This window comes from Lepeophtheirus salmonis, chromosome 3 (genome assembly GCF_016086655.4).
Source record: "Lepeophtheirus salmonis chromosome 3, UVic_Lsal_1.4, whole genome shotgun sequence".
Classification (NCBI taxonomy): domain Eukaryota; kingdom Metazoa; phylum Arthropoda; class Copepoda; order Siphonostomatoida; family Caligidae; genus Lepeophtheirus; species Lepeophtheirus salmonis.
The window spans coordinates 30,524,729-30,541,388 of record NC_052133.2 but is presented as its reverse complement, the minus strand read 5'-3'; the positions used below and the strand labels follow the sequence as shown (position 1 = coordinate 30,541,388).

At 28.9% G+C, this 16,660-nt stretch overlaps 2 protein-coding genes across 2 annotated transcripts; both read right to left on the bottom strand.

The window, feature by feature from the left end:
• Positions 1 to 1,023: 1,023 nt before the first annotated feature.
• LOC121114891 (aurora kinase A-A) lies at positions 1,024 to 2,174 on the bottom strand. Its single transcript, XM_040709002.2, has one exon. It carries the CDS (start codon positions 2,025 to 2,027, stop codon positions 1,173 to 1,175), a length of 855 nt encoding a protein of 284 aa, XP_040564936.1. The 5' UTR covers positions 2,028 to 2,174; the 3' UTR covers positions 1,024 to 1,172.
• Positions 2,175 to 8,865: 6,691 nt separating this feature from the next.
• On the bottom strand, positions 8,866 to 9,899 carry LOC121114890 (C-signal). The gene is made up of 2 exons (XM_040709001.2): positions 9,567 to 9,899; positions 8,866 to 9,503 (listed from the first exon to the last, which is right to left on the bottom strand). Exons 1-2 carry the CDS (start codon positions 9,814 to 9,816, stop codon positions 9,007 to 9,009), a joined length of 747 nt encoding a protein of 248 aa, XP_040564935.1. The 5' UTR covers positions 9,817 to 9,899; the 3' UTR covers positions 8,866 to 9,006.
• Positions 9,900 to 16,660: the final 6,761 nt, after the last annotated feature.

The following is a 16,660-nucleotide window of genomic DNA, read 5'->3' as shown; positions in this document are numbered from 1 at the left end:
GTAATTTATTCATATTTGTTGTGATTGAGATCAAATAAAAGAAGGCATATTCTTCATAGTACATGAACTTAAATAAATTGCAAGTACATGCAAATTACTTAAATACCTCTAAACAACCGTAATATCTGTACTTGACTTAAACACATTTACATGTACTGTACCAATAGTAATCTAGAGTAATTTGTACTCCTCAAATAACTTTGAACATTCAATGTTCTAGTTTATGACTAATTAGAATTAAACCAGGCATAAGATCGATATTGATACAAATTGATTGCTTAACATATTTAGCGAATTTTTTGAACATTGGAGAGTGAAGAAATATACAATATTGATATCAATCAAACGTTTTTCAGTATTTCATTCACGTAATTATAGGATATAAACTGGATGTAAAGTATTTCTGAGGTAGTTCACTAATTTACAACTTAAATATTGAAAATCTATTGTCATTGGTGTATTTTTATTGTAAGTCTTATAAACTAAAAGGATTCAAGTACATGTATCAAATTAATTACTTGAGTCCGTACACCTATTAAACGTTCTCTTATTTAATATTAACTATTGGATTGCATTTAACCAATAACTGTAATGAAAAAAAAACACATTTGTTTTGCTGATAAATATGACAATTTTAAAAAAGTGGGGTCACTTCTTGTTACGTTGCACCTTTCTTGGAATCAATATAATTCACTATGCGATGGGAAACTTTATAGAATTAATCCATTTATGGGTATTTTTAAAATTAATAATGTATACATATTTACTATAAAAATAGACAAACTTAATTGATTTTAAGGCATGAAAGTCTCACAAATCAATTTCAGAGTGGATGCTACTTTTGACAGAAGAAAACTAAATAAATATATCTCAAATAAAATATTCGTCATGTTTTGATAAGTCATAATAGAGGCATGTTCAGGTGTTTCCTGACAAAATAGCACTCCAATCTATACCATTATTCTAAGTCCTCTTTCCCTTTCATCAGCCAAGGAAGAAACCATAATGCCAACAAGTAACAAGTTAAAAATTGATAAATATTATTTCGACTCCTCTAAAATGTACAATAAAGTGTATAAAAATTTCCATGAATTATTTATTTCAACAATTGTTGAATCACATTGAAAGTTATTAATATCAAACAAAAATATCAGTTCAATTTAATTCCACATTTATGCAGTTTGATTGTGTCGAAGGATCCAAGGATGCTCAAGGACTTGTTCTAAGGGAATTCTTTGCGTTGGCTTTATACGTAGTAAACTACGAATTAAATCACGGGCATCCAGGCCTATGAAATTAGGATCTGGCCACATGATATCAACTTTAGCGATACGTTTGTAAGTCTCTTGCTGTGTTTTACATTCAAATGGAGGTCTTCCGACAAGGAACTCAAACATTAGCACTCCCAATGACCACAAATCTAACGTCTTGTCATATTTTTCACCGTTGATCATTTCTGGAGGAAGATAATCTAATGTTCCACACATGGTTCCTCTCCGATTACCAGGAGCATGGACCGACCACCCAAAATCAGCAATTTTGAGATCTCCTTTGAGATCCAGGAGCAAGTTTTCTGGCTTAATATCTCTGTGAATGACATTCATAGATTGACAGTAGATGAGTGCCTCCGTCATCTGCTTGATATATTTAGCTGCAGTGCTCTCTGCAAAGCGAGCATTGGGTTGATTCTGAAGCGTTTTGTAGAGTTCACCACGAGCTGCGAACTCGAGAATGAGATAGATCTTGGAGTCATCCCAGAAATACCCGAAAAGGCGGAGAACACGAGGACTACGAAGATGTGTTTGAATCTCTATTTCTCTCCTTAATTGATGCTCCACACTGTTCTTCTGAAGTTGGCTTTTGAAGAGGATCTTCAGAGCCACAATGTACTTGGATTTCTTCTCACGAGCCATATATACGTTACCAAATTTACCTTTTCCAAGAGGTCTCCCGATTTCGAAGTCGGACAAGTGCCAGGGATTGTCTGCAGATCCCTTAGGGTAATTCTTTCCAAACGGATTGGACATTTTCCTTCCTCTAATTGAATTCAACTGTTCTCACTACTATTCCCAGTATACTCGGACTCTCTACAAACTCTAGGTATCTCTTACAAGTTTGACAATTCCAAATTTCCCTCCTTCTTTCTTTTCCTTTTATGACGTCATATAAAAAAACCGTCATTACCGAAGTAGGGCCATCTAGTGACTCTTTATTTGATGATAATATATGTAATATACAATTTGCAGTTATGTTAAAGGAAGAGCTCTCTATAAGCGGTTTCATTAATTAAGTCTTCCATAAATGTCGCAAAATGTCATAAAATTTTATTTTTTACTGTGTCTAAGTATGTTAGTATAAGAATGCACATACATTTACAAATGCAAATTGAGATTACCAAAGAAAAGAAAATAGCTTCTTCTACTTTCGGAATACAAAGAATGTGTACGCAAAATTAAGTAAATTAAATAAATTATTATTAAAGTAATTATTCCATTTTTTCATAATAATTAAGCTCAATAAAATTATTTTTTTAGTAATCATTTATTGTATTAAGTTCTTCTGTCACAAGGGGGCACTGAAAACTTGTGACGTAACTCTTCTTATTCTATCTGGAGGAGCTCAAGTTCGAACCACGCAACCTGTTGTGGTGATATACATCAATTTTATGACAAATTTATAGTTTTGATATTTTGTCGTTGTTGTAGTTTTTAACAAGCTCACGGGGTGTTTTATTTAATTCTTCCATTTTGGGATCGCATTTTAAATCCCCAAAAAAAATTTTTGTAGCGAAAATTATGGACTCACTTCACGTTCAAAGCACAAAATCAAAGTAGATATTTTTTATAAGGTTTTCTAAAGTAAATCTTCAAAAAATAATTGTACTAATTATTTAAACTGATAAATTTGTCCTTAAAAAAAGTACCAACTACAATTCGTGTTTGTACAAAATTATGTAGTATCAATCTTATTCAATTGATATTATATTTATTTAATAAATCTTGTAATAATAAAATAATTTATTCATTTTGGTAAACAAGTGTGTTTATGTTGGATGTCGAACTGAAGCCGATAGGACACTTCTTGTTAGGTGTCCGATTACATCGATTTCCCTAATCTTAAATTGATAAAATAAAATAATTTTAATTAATATATAGATTATAATATAATTTTTATGAAGGAATAAAGCAGCTTGGAAGTAATCTGAAGTGAGTATACTATTTACACACAGGATAGAATGGATTTGGAATCACATAATGTTGTATTCAAACCCAGGATTACTAAATAATATTTCTAATTAAAAACCATTAATTGTTATACGTTTGTAGTCCAAATGAAATTGTTATTGTGGATATTTTTTTATGGATTTATAACATAAATTTGATTTCAAGATTGAAAATGATGTTTTGCATAAATTTTTTGATTTGAAGTTAGTCTAATAATTGTAATTTGTATTTCGAATGACAAAATTTCATAATATAAATCAATTTATTGTTCATAGCTACATAAATAAGTTTAATTCTTATAGTTTAACAAAATTTATTTATTTTTAAACCAAATGTATATGACTATTTTTAATTAATGAATAATTCTTCATACAGATATTAAATATTTTATATGCTGTTTCCATAGCAAATTTTTGCACTTACATTCCATACAAATTGTGCTAATAATTTTGGACAATTGTGCTAATAATTTTGGACAATTTTGCAAATGAATTTTTATTAATAGATTCAACTTTTAAATATTCAAAGATTATTTTTCCAAAAAGTTGTCTTGATGCAGTAGATTTTAAAATTATGTTTGTACAAATCGAGTTATTCATTATTATTTTTTTAAATAATACTTCTATTATTGTAACCAGTTCTAAAATTAATTCCGAGGGGTATGTTAAATTAAGGTAGGATTTAGTCTTCAATTTCTGGTTTATTTTCAATTCCTTCTGAATTTCTTGACTTAGAATGATCAAATTGACACAAATCCATTTGTTTGGCGCCAAATTCTGGTTTGCAAAAATCACAATTTATTCATCTTTTTAAACTGAAGCAACATAGCCTGCAATGTAACAAATTATACTTTTTTCAGTTTTTAGTATAGTTGCTTTAGAAATAAACACATGGAACTTGGTCGAAGCTTCTGAACTCCCATTGACTTATAAATTAGGAAAAGATACTAATAAGTATGCTAACAATAATAATCGGTTGTAATCTACCTACTCCCGCTTCGATTAATAATCAAAGTATTGATTTTTTTCACAAGTGGATTTTATTAACATTGATCAGCGATAAGTCATCAAGTACATCGAATATTCCTTTGTTCCAACTACAGAAATGTCATGTATCATCAGATATATATAAATATATTTGTGATAATAGAAATACAATGATCAGGAATAATGTTACCTCCTGCATATCAGCCATTTTTTACTCGGATAGAGTTAACATAAAAAAATACAGTAAAATTAGAAAATTACCATCTACAGACTTTATTTTTCAATATGGAAGTAAAAGTATCACATTGTATTTAAAAAAAATAAAATACATTGGACATCCATTGTATTAACAACAGCCATAATAGGTACGTATGAGTTAATATCAAGGCCCTCAACAATTATCCTACCTGAAGGATGTACGGAAAAAACAAAAAATAACTTTTTCTTCACAACAGAAAACTATGACATACGATGTACCAACCGATTTCATCAGACATACCCCATTAATATTAAAAAGTTACTTGTTGAAAAAAATTCCAATAATTCATAAGTTCTTGAATGAGAGTAAGTTAATAGCCTTAAGCTACATTGAAGATTTTAAAGGAAAAAATGGCATAACAAGTTACTTATACGACAATATTAATATAACCATCATTAATATCATGATTATTTGTCTTATGTGTCTAATGGGTACATTCAAGTGTTTGTTTCGTTATCAACTTTATTAATTTAATCAATATTCTAAGTTATATCGTTTAATAACAGTGCATTCTAGTTCATTAATGAATTCTTAAACTTGAAGAACCTTTATTTATGTAGTAAAGATGAATGTGCTTTATTGTATTTAATATTTATTTTCTTCCTTAAATTTAACAATTATAATTTATAGAAATACATTAATAAAAATTCACATTTATATTATCTAAAGTATCTAAATAGAAATTAAGGTTTGGTATTCGAAGTAAAAGTTGTAGCACATATATAAACTACAAAGATATTTAAACAATTATCTATAGTCATAGACAAATAACTATTATAATTAATTGGAATTACAAAAGCTACTATTGTTATGATTATAAAAATATATACGATTGAGGGGTAAATAACGCAAGTATAGATAGTGCTAGCTTCATGAAATTTTGTTAGGTGACACAAAACAATACTGTCTAATACTATATTAATATTATTAATCATTATTCAACTCTTTCATAATCCCTCTTTCTTCATTCTCTATTAAGATTTACGTTTTTACATTCTACATTTTTCGCCAAAAAGATGACTAACTTTAACGGATAAATGTTCGATATAAACTTAACTTTTGGTAATTTTTTGTAATTGACTTATAGAAAAATGTTAAAGGTAATATCTGTATCACTCTCAGATTGAAACACTTACTCTACGCAAGTTTTTTTAATCAAACACATTTTTATTTAATTTCAAAAGTATTGTCTGGGTGGAAGATATATTAATTGTAGCACGTGACTAGACATAAATTTTCTGATGCTGTTGAAATAAAAATTAACTAATATTGTACAAAGTCAATTAGGTTTTGCCATTTAATTTTTAACCCAGAAAAATACACATCCCCTCATATATTTTTTATCTCTATGATCCTACACGAGGTTAAGTGAACCCTTGATTCACTCCAGATATTAGTGCAACTCATTGGTTCTTAACATACCTATATACAATGAGTTATAATTATAATACTATATGGAGGAGCACAAGCTCAAACCACGCAACCTGTTGTGGTGAAAAACATCAATTTTGATCAAGGATAATAGAAATATTTCTATTAACCTTGAGTTTTGATGATAAACTCCACTTAATGAGCTCATATGAACTTTGTACAATTATAAGGCTATAATTTTTGTATTAGTTGTAATTTGATTTAAACATCATGTGGTATTTTAATCAACTCTTCCATTTTGGGAGAATATTTGAAATCCCAAAAATTTGTTCTTGGTGAAAATAAAATTACAAATACTACAACAATTATAGCCTTATAATTGTAAAAAGTTCATATGAGTTCATCAAGTGGAGTTTATCATCAAAACTCATGTTTTTCGGCACACCGGGTTGCCTGATTGAAGCTTGTGTTCCTCCAGACAGTACTGATTATAACTCACTAATATAAAGAGGGACTTGTATCTTAAACTAGGATTCGCTATATTTTTCAGGATTGAAAATGTTTTAAATCGTCAATTTCAAGTAGAATTAGAATATTTTAAACAGAATGAAGTGACATTGCTAACAGAAAGAGTTTTGTTCTGATCTTAAAATAATAATACATTTTCATAATATATATATATATAATGTATGTATATATATATGTATAAATCAAATCTTCTCTAGATTTTATTAGAATATTTGAATGCCGTTGCAATTTCCAAACTCAAGAATCCTCATCTACACAGCTAAATTGCTTGGTAGCATATTGGAATATTACGTTCTCGAAAATCTGGGATCTTTATAAAAAATAAATAAATTACTAAGCGTGTACCATATGAGCTAATGATAAGTTGTTTGATTGAAGACAATATTTAAAATGTATCAAAATTTTATTACAATTATTTTATTGATTCGTTTTTATTTTGGACTTGCAAGTGCTATTTCGTTATTCAGATTCTTCTCAGGCGAGTAGAGACTTCAAAATCATTCCTATTATTAGTTAAATAACTATTATTGATTTTTATTACTAATTTTTCCATGCTATATAAAATGCTTTAGAAAACTTGATTTCCCTAGTATTATTAATATATATATACCTATATATTTATCTCTAAAGAGAAGAGCCAAAATCACAAGGCAAAATAGGCTTACTCAAGGTATCATATTCGGTTATGTTAGCAAGATAATTACATTGAACTCTATTTTTATTATATTAAAGATAAATGTCAGGATCTTATTGTTATTTACTGTTTTTCAAACGAGCATTTCATATTTAGGGTATAATATCCACTTATTCTTAATATATTATTGATGTCTTCGCTATACTATATTTATTTGAAAATGTATGTTCTAAACTATTTTTTTATTTATTCCAAACAACTTTTAGTTTATTTAACAAAAAAATAATTTAGTACCGTAATAGTCGGAGAAATCTCTTATCGATACACCTTATATACCTTGCCTTTATATAGTCCCAGAATATTATTTTTAGTATATTGAAAGAAGATATTATGTTGCCCGTCCGCACAAAAACAAGGCAAAAATATTTTTCAAAATTGAGTATGGATTACAGTGTATTCTTTGACGAATTATCGTCAATTTTGATCAGTAAATTATTCTTATATTATTTCCCAAATTGCACTAAAAAGTATTCAAAATGAATCGTCACAATAAAAAAATGATAACTTAACAGACTATATTTGAAAGAATTAGAGAGAATTCTGCACGTTTTAGACAAGAAAACACTTTGAATGAACTCCAAGGTCCATCATCATTTGCCAAACTTAACATCTTACAAATATTAAAGAATAAATGGGTATAATTTTTGATATCCAGCGTCTTTTACGGGAGGTGGTTACCATTCGTCGTTCTAGTGTTAACCGAGTATATATAAACCTTCTTGTCATCCCTCTCTTCTTATTCTGTACTCGGTTCAAGTTCATCACGGCTCCTGAACAATTCGGCGACGAGTATACAATATAATTATTCCTATCTAGGTATCTTAAAATATAAAACCCTCCTAAATCTAATCATTAACTATTACTACAATTCTTGAGTATCACAAATCTTATAATTAACTCAAATAGTATGTCTATTGAAATATTGAGGTGTATGTATGTATATATGAAGTAATAAATTGGAAACTTCTCATTTTCTTGATTTTTGTTCAAGACTGTTTCTACGTCCTTTAATTAATGATGTTGCGTCGTATACTCTTGTACAAGTTGCAACTTGGAAATACCATAACGTCTTATTTTATTACACAATCAGTCTTCTAAATAACAACTATTAATTGATGCTATAATTTCATTTTGATCTATTAAAGTTACTAAATTATTATTATGTTTTTACAAGTAATATAACAATGGTAATTTGAAATTTACCCGGCCCATAGCATATTCATCTATAATTAATAATTTTTATTTAAAAAAATAATTACATCTGTAATATATCGGCCATCTAAGAAAAAATATATTTTTGAATATGCAACAACAAGAACTATAAATTCTGCATTTTTTTATATGATCATTAACGTAATATCTAGTTTAATCACTAAAAATAATCCTTACTTGAAGATACTTTTACATAAAAATTCAAGGTGTGTAATATTTCCTTAATATCAAATTTGATTCAACTCGTTATTGCCAAAATGAGAAAACTATGAATTTCTTGAAGTACTAACTGTAACTTAAGTTTAGTATTAACTTAATATATCATTTAACGATAAATTTGAATTATTATAGTCTATACAGTTGTAATAGAACGAATAAAGCTCACTCAAATGATACTAATCTAATTATTGTAATCAATGTTGACATATTATGTAACATTATTTTGCAAAACAGCTTATTAAAATTGTTTTTTTAATTGCATACCTATATGCTTAATTCAAATTTGATTCCCATTGAGACCTAAGACTGACAATATCGTTGTGATTTTCGAAAAAATATTCAAGTATATACGCAAATCAACAAAAAAAGAGATTATAGGGCAAATACATATATTATATTATATAATAATATGAACTATAGATATATATAACTAAAATTTAATCAAAATTATAGAGGATCACAACTAAGAAATACAAATACTAATATAATTTTTAGAAATAAATTCCTCTTTGTTTACCAAGTTAAGGCTTTTTTTCCTACAGTAAAAAATTTCCCTTGATCTTTAGGTGATAACTGGAGAAACGTTTCCATCATCTTTGATGAGCAGTCTTCAATGGAAAGAGGAGCTTTAGGGCCTCCCAAGTCCGTTTTTACCCATCCTGGATGAAAGGATATAAGAGTGATTTTCTTTCGTTTGAGCTCTTTTTGTAAAAGAGACATGGACATATTCAAGGCGCTTTTACTACAGGAATAAGGGTACCATCCTGGCTGAGGATTAAGAGAAACAGATCCTACGATGGCACTCATTTGAATAACGACAGAATTCTGTCCCTCAGTGGAAAATGTTCCTTTAGACAATAAAGGAACTAAATCCCTAGTAATAAGCGTTGGGGAAATGCAATTGGTCTGGTAGGTCTCCAACATGACTTCGGGTGTCAAGTCTCTTAGTGTTCTCCCTTTTGGTAAATTGACACCCGCGTTGTTGATAAGCATATCAAGTCCAGATCCTCCTATGGATAGTAGTTCGTTTGTAAGGGGAGTAAAATATCATTGGTATGCTATTAAATTCTCACCTAGACTACCCGTTACCTCCTTTATAAATGAATCATATGATGAATAGTCTTTGACATCAAATTGTATGGGCATAAGTGAAGAATACTTTTCTGATAATTTGAGAAGTTCTTGGGACGTTTCAGGTGTCCGATATGTTGCTAATACCTTGGTTTCTGCTCCTTTTGACTTAAGAATTTCTTTGACGAGACCTAAACCAAGTCCACGATTGCATCCCGTAATTAAAACAGAACTTAAGGAAGATGTAGCCATGATGATTATTTTTAGTATTCAGTTCACCAAAAACTACTGACGGAGACTGATAGAACTACTTTCCTTTTTCTTCTTAGATATTAGACCGCTGTTTTTTTGACATTATATAATCGTTAAATATTGTAAAAGATACAAACTTTACTCAACGAAATGACAGGGGCGTCCACAGGATTAGATATTCATATTTATATATTTTTTTTTTGGGGGGGGGAGAGGGGGAGTGAGCTTTATAATTTAATCGAAAAAACCTTCATCCCCTCAAAAAATTAATTTTTTTTTCCCAATGACCTTTTTTTAGAAAAGGAATACTACCATTCATTGGGTGGGGAGGGGCTAATCTTTTTTCCACTTAATGATTGATTTTTTTAAATATCTCAATTTGGGGGAAGGTGGGCTACAGCCCCCGCCTTGCGGACTCCATTGACTGAATAAGTAAACAGAAAAATTACATTTTGCACTCCCCATATAGTGACAACAATAATATATTATCTGAAATCCATAAAATCAAGGAATCTAATTTTTGTAAAAATGTTATATTATATGCTTTAATTTTTGAACTATTAGACCGATTTTAACGTTTTGCATCAATTAAACCTCAGCAAATAAATCCAAACTTTTTTAATTACATGAAAATTGATGTAAAATAGCATTTTGCACTCTTCATAGTGACAAAAATGAATTTATCTGAAATTAATAAATTCAACAAATTTAGAGATCAAAAATTCTTAAAATCTGGCTATCCATCCTTAACAGGAGAATAGAACATGATTTTGAAATTTTAAAGATCAGATTTCTGGAAGTTAAATTTTTATGCAGTAAATAGGTTATAACAAAAAAAAAAAAAAAAAAAAAAAAAACCCGAGGGTACAGTTGACAATATCTTTAAATTTTAAGCAAAAAATAGTTTTATAGGGTTTCATGCGAGATCAAACAATTGGCAGAAGTTGAATTACAAATAAGCGTGACACAATTGGGATATTAGATATATATCTTATAGATATTAAATGAAATTGAACATATGTATATCCAAAAGAAAGGTTTATCCTAGATGACGAATCTTGATTATAGAGAGCTTACTATATCACGTAAATATAGAGTTGCTTTGTTTGTCTGCTATTATGATTACATAAAATCATGTTTATACGTGAAACCTGTATACATTTTCCATGTTATAAAAGTTTTTATTTACTTAAATATCGCAAGCGATTTGTGTAGAGTTTTATGTAGTCAAACCCCACTCCCAAAGTTTGCGAGTTTTGTATATATATATTTGAAATTAAACTATTTTATTCGTTAGTATAAGTTCAAAGATATATAAGGGAGCTTTTGGGCTCAAAATTTTAATTTTTGCATTTGTGATGAAGGCAATAATGTAATATTGACCATTGTTGATCAATTACTACTCTACTTGTTAACAAAGATTGTGATAAAAACCCACCTTTGAAATCCCTAAATCTTTGTCCAAGGGAAACATTTTGATTTAATATTAAATTTTATTTAATAAACATAATAATCCATGCGGTATAGTACGATAATTTAGCCCAATTTCATGTTGTGGAACCTTGGACTTTTTGAGAAATTTAAATGTATGTTTTATTGTATTCACGCAAGTATATAATGTTATAAACAACTGAACCTTTCAGAACAACAAACATACGGATTTTCATGACTTCTTTTTTATTCAGTCTCAACCTCGACTGAGTATAGGGAAAGTACACATTTAAAAAACAACATAATAATAAAAAAGGAATTGCTCAGAATATGATGGATTTGTTCATTTAGTAATTTTTAAAAGTTTTTTAAAGTCAGGAAATTACTTTTGTAATTATTTTTTGAAATTTATAAATGGTTTTATTTCCTTTAAAACTATTTCATAAAATAGCCTCTTTTCAATGAGTTCTCTAAATATATGGAGTGTTACTTGCACCAAATCTATTCCTCAAGCTCATCGATGGGCTTAATAACATTTTGAAGAAAACAAAGTGGCAGGTTCTTAGTCCATATGTACAATTTATTTTCTTTTTCAATACATTTTTCTTTATTTATTAATCAAGGGGCATAATGCTTATCTATACTAAATCATCAAAATTTTAATTTTGAAATAAGATTCTTAAATTTGAAATTAGATTCTTAAATTGATTGTTTCAACATACCTTGTCTTACATATAATCTTTAATAAAAATTTATACATAATCACGTGACAAGAATTTGCAAAATAAGGAGTTTTAGTAGGTTATTTTATACGTTGAATTGAACATGATGTTGTAATAAATGCTTTAGAAGGAATTTTCGGATAACTCCTTAAATATGGTGAAATAGAGTCATGAAAATCAAAATGAAAATATTTATTTTGATAAATTATTTGATTTAATTATGTCTTATTTTTAATATATGTATTATTTTAACATGGAAAATCAAACAGAAACATCCCAAAAAATTATCAAAGGCGTATATATGATAGTTTCAAAATAATGTCATTGATGCATAATAGTATTGGATTAGTCCTAGGATTGACGAATATAAGAACTAAGAAAAGAATGAATGATAGTATTGCTAGTACTAAAGGACTCAAGGTAAAGAGCGGAGGACAGACAAAACATCTACAACAGGGAAAATATAAGAGAAAAAAATAAAGTCTAAATCTGCAGCCTCAGGTTCAGGAATTAAACACATCTGACTGATGTATAGTTGTAAATCTCTTAAAAATAAAAATAGTTATTTTTTATAAAATAGTTGTTTATACTTTGTTTTATTATCTTTACTAAATAATTCAATTAAAAATTTAATTTTTTAAAGTAAATATAAAGCTAAAAAAGAACCGAATTTACCTTTTAAATATTAAATACTTAAATGAATTTTTCATTATAAATTTAAATAACATTTTTAGGAAATAATACACTTAAGTTACTAATGCTAATTATATGTGGGCAATAATTAAGACATGTGTTGTACAATTTCATGCATACTTCCACCTTTTTTTTTGTTTCAGTTAAACCTGAGCTTTCGTTGTTTTTTATATTAGAATGTTGAAATAAAGTAGGAATTGCATTATGTACCAAACGCCACCGTCCTTCTGGCTACTTCCGCAGAAACATTAATTCTTCAAAGTGAGCCTAAAGCGGATCATTTAAGTATGAATAATTAGATTATGGAGCCCAGTGACATCCTTATAAAACAACCCATTAATTTAATTTTCACATACCTCACATAGTAAAAAATAATTGATTATATTACATGATAAACTTTTGAGTCTTTGGTGGAAGTCCAATTCGCACGTTTGATTGGAATTCATCCACGACCTCCTTCGATTGATGCCTTTTTGAAAATTAAACATATTGCTAGGCGATAAGCCAGGAGAGTTTTAAGTCGAAGTTCATCTATTATTAGAATACACTACTCTACACGTAATCATTATGAAAATATATTGCAATTATATTGTTTAATTGTCATAAATAATTAAATTCTTGAGCCACTAGAACTGGAGTCGACAAAGTCGAACTGAGGCCGCAATATATTCATTATCGGTCTCGGTTCTTGTGCTTTTGTTCTTATATAGAATATGTAATTTATAAATAAAATTAAATATATATTATAATAAATAAATTAACTTTAATCAATAAGTCAATGTTCTATGATTGTTTGTGCAATCGCAGCATTTTTCCAATGATTTTCTTACGTTGCCAGGGTGATACAATTGTATCTGAGTTCCAAATAGCTAAGAGCTTCTTATGGATCTGGAAAAGTAGTTTTAAGTAGCAGGCGGTGGAAATAAAAGAGGGAATATGTGGGGTATATTATGAATCCAGGTCAACTACTAAGATTTTCGGGCACCAATAATATGATAACTATTATATTTCTTAAGCCAGGGTTTCCCTAACCTTACATTTTTAGCTGAGGCCCCCTTTATAAGAAACATGTATACTATGTATTTGTGGACTGAAAGTAATCTTTTCTGCATCCTCCTGCGCCCCCTCCTAGCCACCCCCCCCTCATGGTCCCCAATTTGAAAACCATTGCCTTAAGCAACCTTAGTTTTCGGGCCCCTGTAGGAACTTTGTGCACTACGCCCTCTGCGTATAAGGTAGCTACGGCCCTATTTGTATCTTATATTATTTCCTGGGCCCGAATTTTCTAGCGATGTCCATTGTATAAGTACCTGTTACCAAACTGAGCATGTATGAAAAAGAATCGATACCAATGATCGGAACCGAGACCGATAAAGCTGAACTGAGACTGAAACCGTTGAAATGAAAGAACCGAAACCGGTACGGATAGAACCCTGAATATGAGCCGGGCACAACCTTCACAATTATATTTATGTTTTTTATGAAACTATAGTGAATATAAATCTAAATAACATGTTCAGAATTTTGTTGGTCTCGGCGATGACAATGAAAGCTCTTTTTGTTGTTCTTCATAATATTGAATCCGATTCTTGGTAATAATAATATTGCAATTAAGAAGATGTAATTTATAATATTTTACAAATTTTACGATATAGGAATTAACCTTTTCATTTTAAATGATATTAACGAAAATTATTTAATAAAAACGTGTTGATGACTTGGGATTCAATAGACAAATAGCAATTTGCTGATCCATAAGATCAACTGTACCTATGCCTTTCTTCAGAGGATTACTATTATAGGAGAAAATAACAATGATCAACGTTGGATTGTTTTAATCTTATTTGAACATTTGGCAAGATGATCATCATTATCAGTTGTAGAACTACTATTGGTCTGTGTTACAAACTGTTCAAGCAATATGAATATAGGGATGCTTTAAAATTTTTATGTCCTGTGTATCATTTAAATATTTACAAAAATATATATCGAAAGAAATGATAGTCAAAATCTCAAGACTTACTTAAGACATCATATTCAGTTGTGTTAGCAAGATCATTATATTGAGTTCAATATTTATTATATTCAGAATAAGTGAAAAATTAAGATCTTATTATTAGTTTATGTTTCACATGATCGTTTCATGTTTATTACATAATATCCGATTATTCTTAATATATTACTTATTTCTCCACTATTTTGATGACTTTTTATGACAAAAATATACCCAGTACTTAAAAAATTATGTTTATTCCTTACTAAAGAAATATATTGAATATATTCATAAATGAGTTGGATGCAGTCGATCAAAGTTACATTGTAGCTATAATATTATTAAACGTTTTTGCAGAATAATCACTTTATACACAATTTGGTACGTCCAAGGTATTTACCTAGGCTAAATGAGGTGTTATCTCATTATATGAAGATAATGAATATAAATGCCATCTCTTACCAAAATAATGGATCATAGGTCCAATAGGGAATATCTGATACTTTGCAGACTTTGTCTATAGATTTAAAGAGTGTTATTCCATTAATTAAATTTTTTAGTCAAGCTCAAAATAGAGAATCTTAAGAAAATAGTTATGAAATATATCATAATTAGAAAAATGAAATGCTTGAAGTTGTATTTGATAGCCAGAGGCGATGCAGCAACTGTTTAAAAATGGAATTGAATGTAAGAATCCATGTAATGATGTCTTAAGCTGGATTAATATGGAATATACTTAAATGAAGGGAGGTTAATATTTTATTGTTAGCAAAATTTTTTTCTATTTTTCATTTAATTGGTCTTATACTTTAAGAATGTTTCTTTAAATCAAGATCAAATTTGATTATCGTCATTCATAACTAATGTTTCATTAAGAATAAGTCCAATGATATGTTTAATACAAATCGTTTAAAGTCAAAGTAAAGTTTTAAATATTTGTCACATATTTAATATTTTTAACTATTCTCTATATAATTCACTAGATGTTAGTCAATAGTCATTCACAATAAATTGAAGCTAAGACATAAACTATATTAATAATTGAATTATTAATTTGTTATCCATTTCCCACAGCACATCATCAAGTCAAAATCTGTACTATAGAGTTTGTACAAAGGAGAGGGATAAACGCATTTGCACTTTGAAGGATTCATTTACAGTACCTAAAAGAAATCCATGCTAAACCAGAATTGGCGGCGCATCAAAATAAATTGCAAAGGTCCACAGGGTGGCAACGTGGCCATTTCGATTTAATCGAGCCATTGTTATGTCCCATCAAAAATAGAAATTAAGAATTTGTACACTTATTATTGCTCATGATGTCCAAAACTTAATTTAGATATTTTTAATTAAAAAATAAGACTATTTGTATGATATAATCAATTTTTGTTTTATTGTAATTCTACTCTAACTAATAAATGTTATTTTTTATCCATCTAATTTCACAGCATATATAAAATCCAAGTCTTTTTGTTGGCAATTCTTGAAATAGTTAAATTTTATCAAACAAAAATAATTAATAAGTATATATCGGCAGATTTAGGGTGAATTTACAATAAAAGACCACGTCTCTGTTGCATTTTTTTCCGAGAACAAGCTTAATCTCCATGATTCATAAATGAATTCAAAAAGTTCCTAAGTATCCATTTTTCGAACATATTGCATCAAGCACCAAATCCTAGAGGAGTCAGAATTAGAAAATAGAAGTATCATATACCTAAGTGCATTATGGAGGCATAAAACTGAATGATATTGTTGATTGCAGAAAGTTCTAAGAGTTTAGTGAAGGATGATATAGTTTAAGACTAGAGATGAATAATGAAGTACGGTGATCTTTGATCTGTAACATCCCTTAGAGGTGGAATACAAGAAGTATACTATATAATATAGTAGTTTATTCTAATACACCATAGATCAACTAAATTAAGATAAGAGTAGAAGACGTCAGGAATCTCTTAGTCCACGGACTTGACTATCTACCTTATCCGCATCTTTCATCCCTGTA

Bases quoted from the DNA above. Each gene is read 5' to 3' on its own strand.
- LOC121114891 (XM_040709002.2), bottom strand. From the start codon at position 2,027: ATGTCCAATCCGTTTGGAAAGAATTACCCTAAGGGATCTGCAGACAAT.
- LOC121114890 (XM_040709001.2), bottom strand. From the start codon at position 9,816: ATGGCTACATCTTCCTTAAGTTCTGTTTTAATTACGGGATGCAATCGT. The intron at 9,504-9,566 runs GTGAGAATTTAA...TACTATCCATAG, and splicing joins GGAGGTAACGGGTAGTCTAG to GAGGATCTGGACTTGATATG.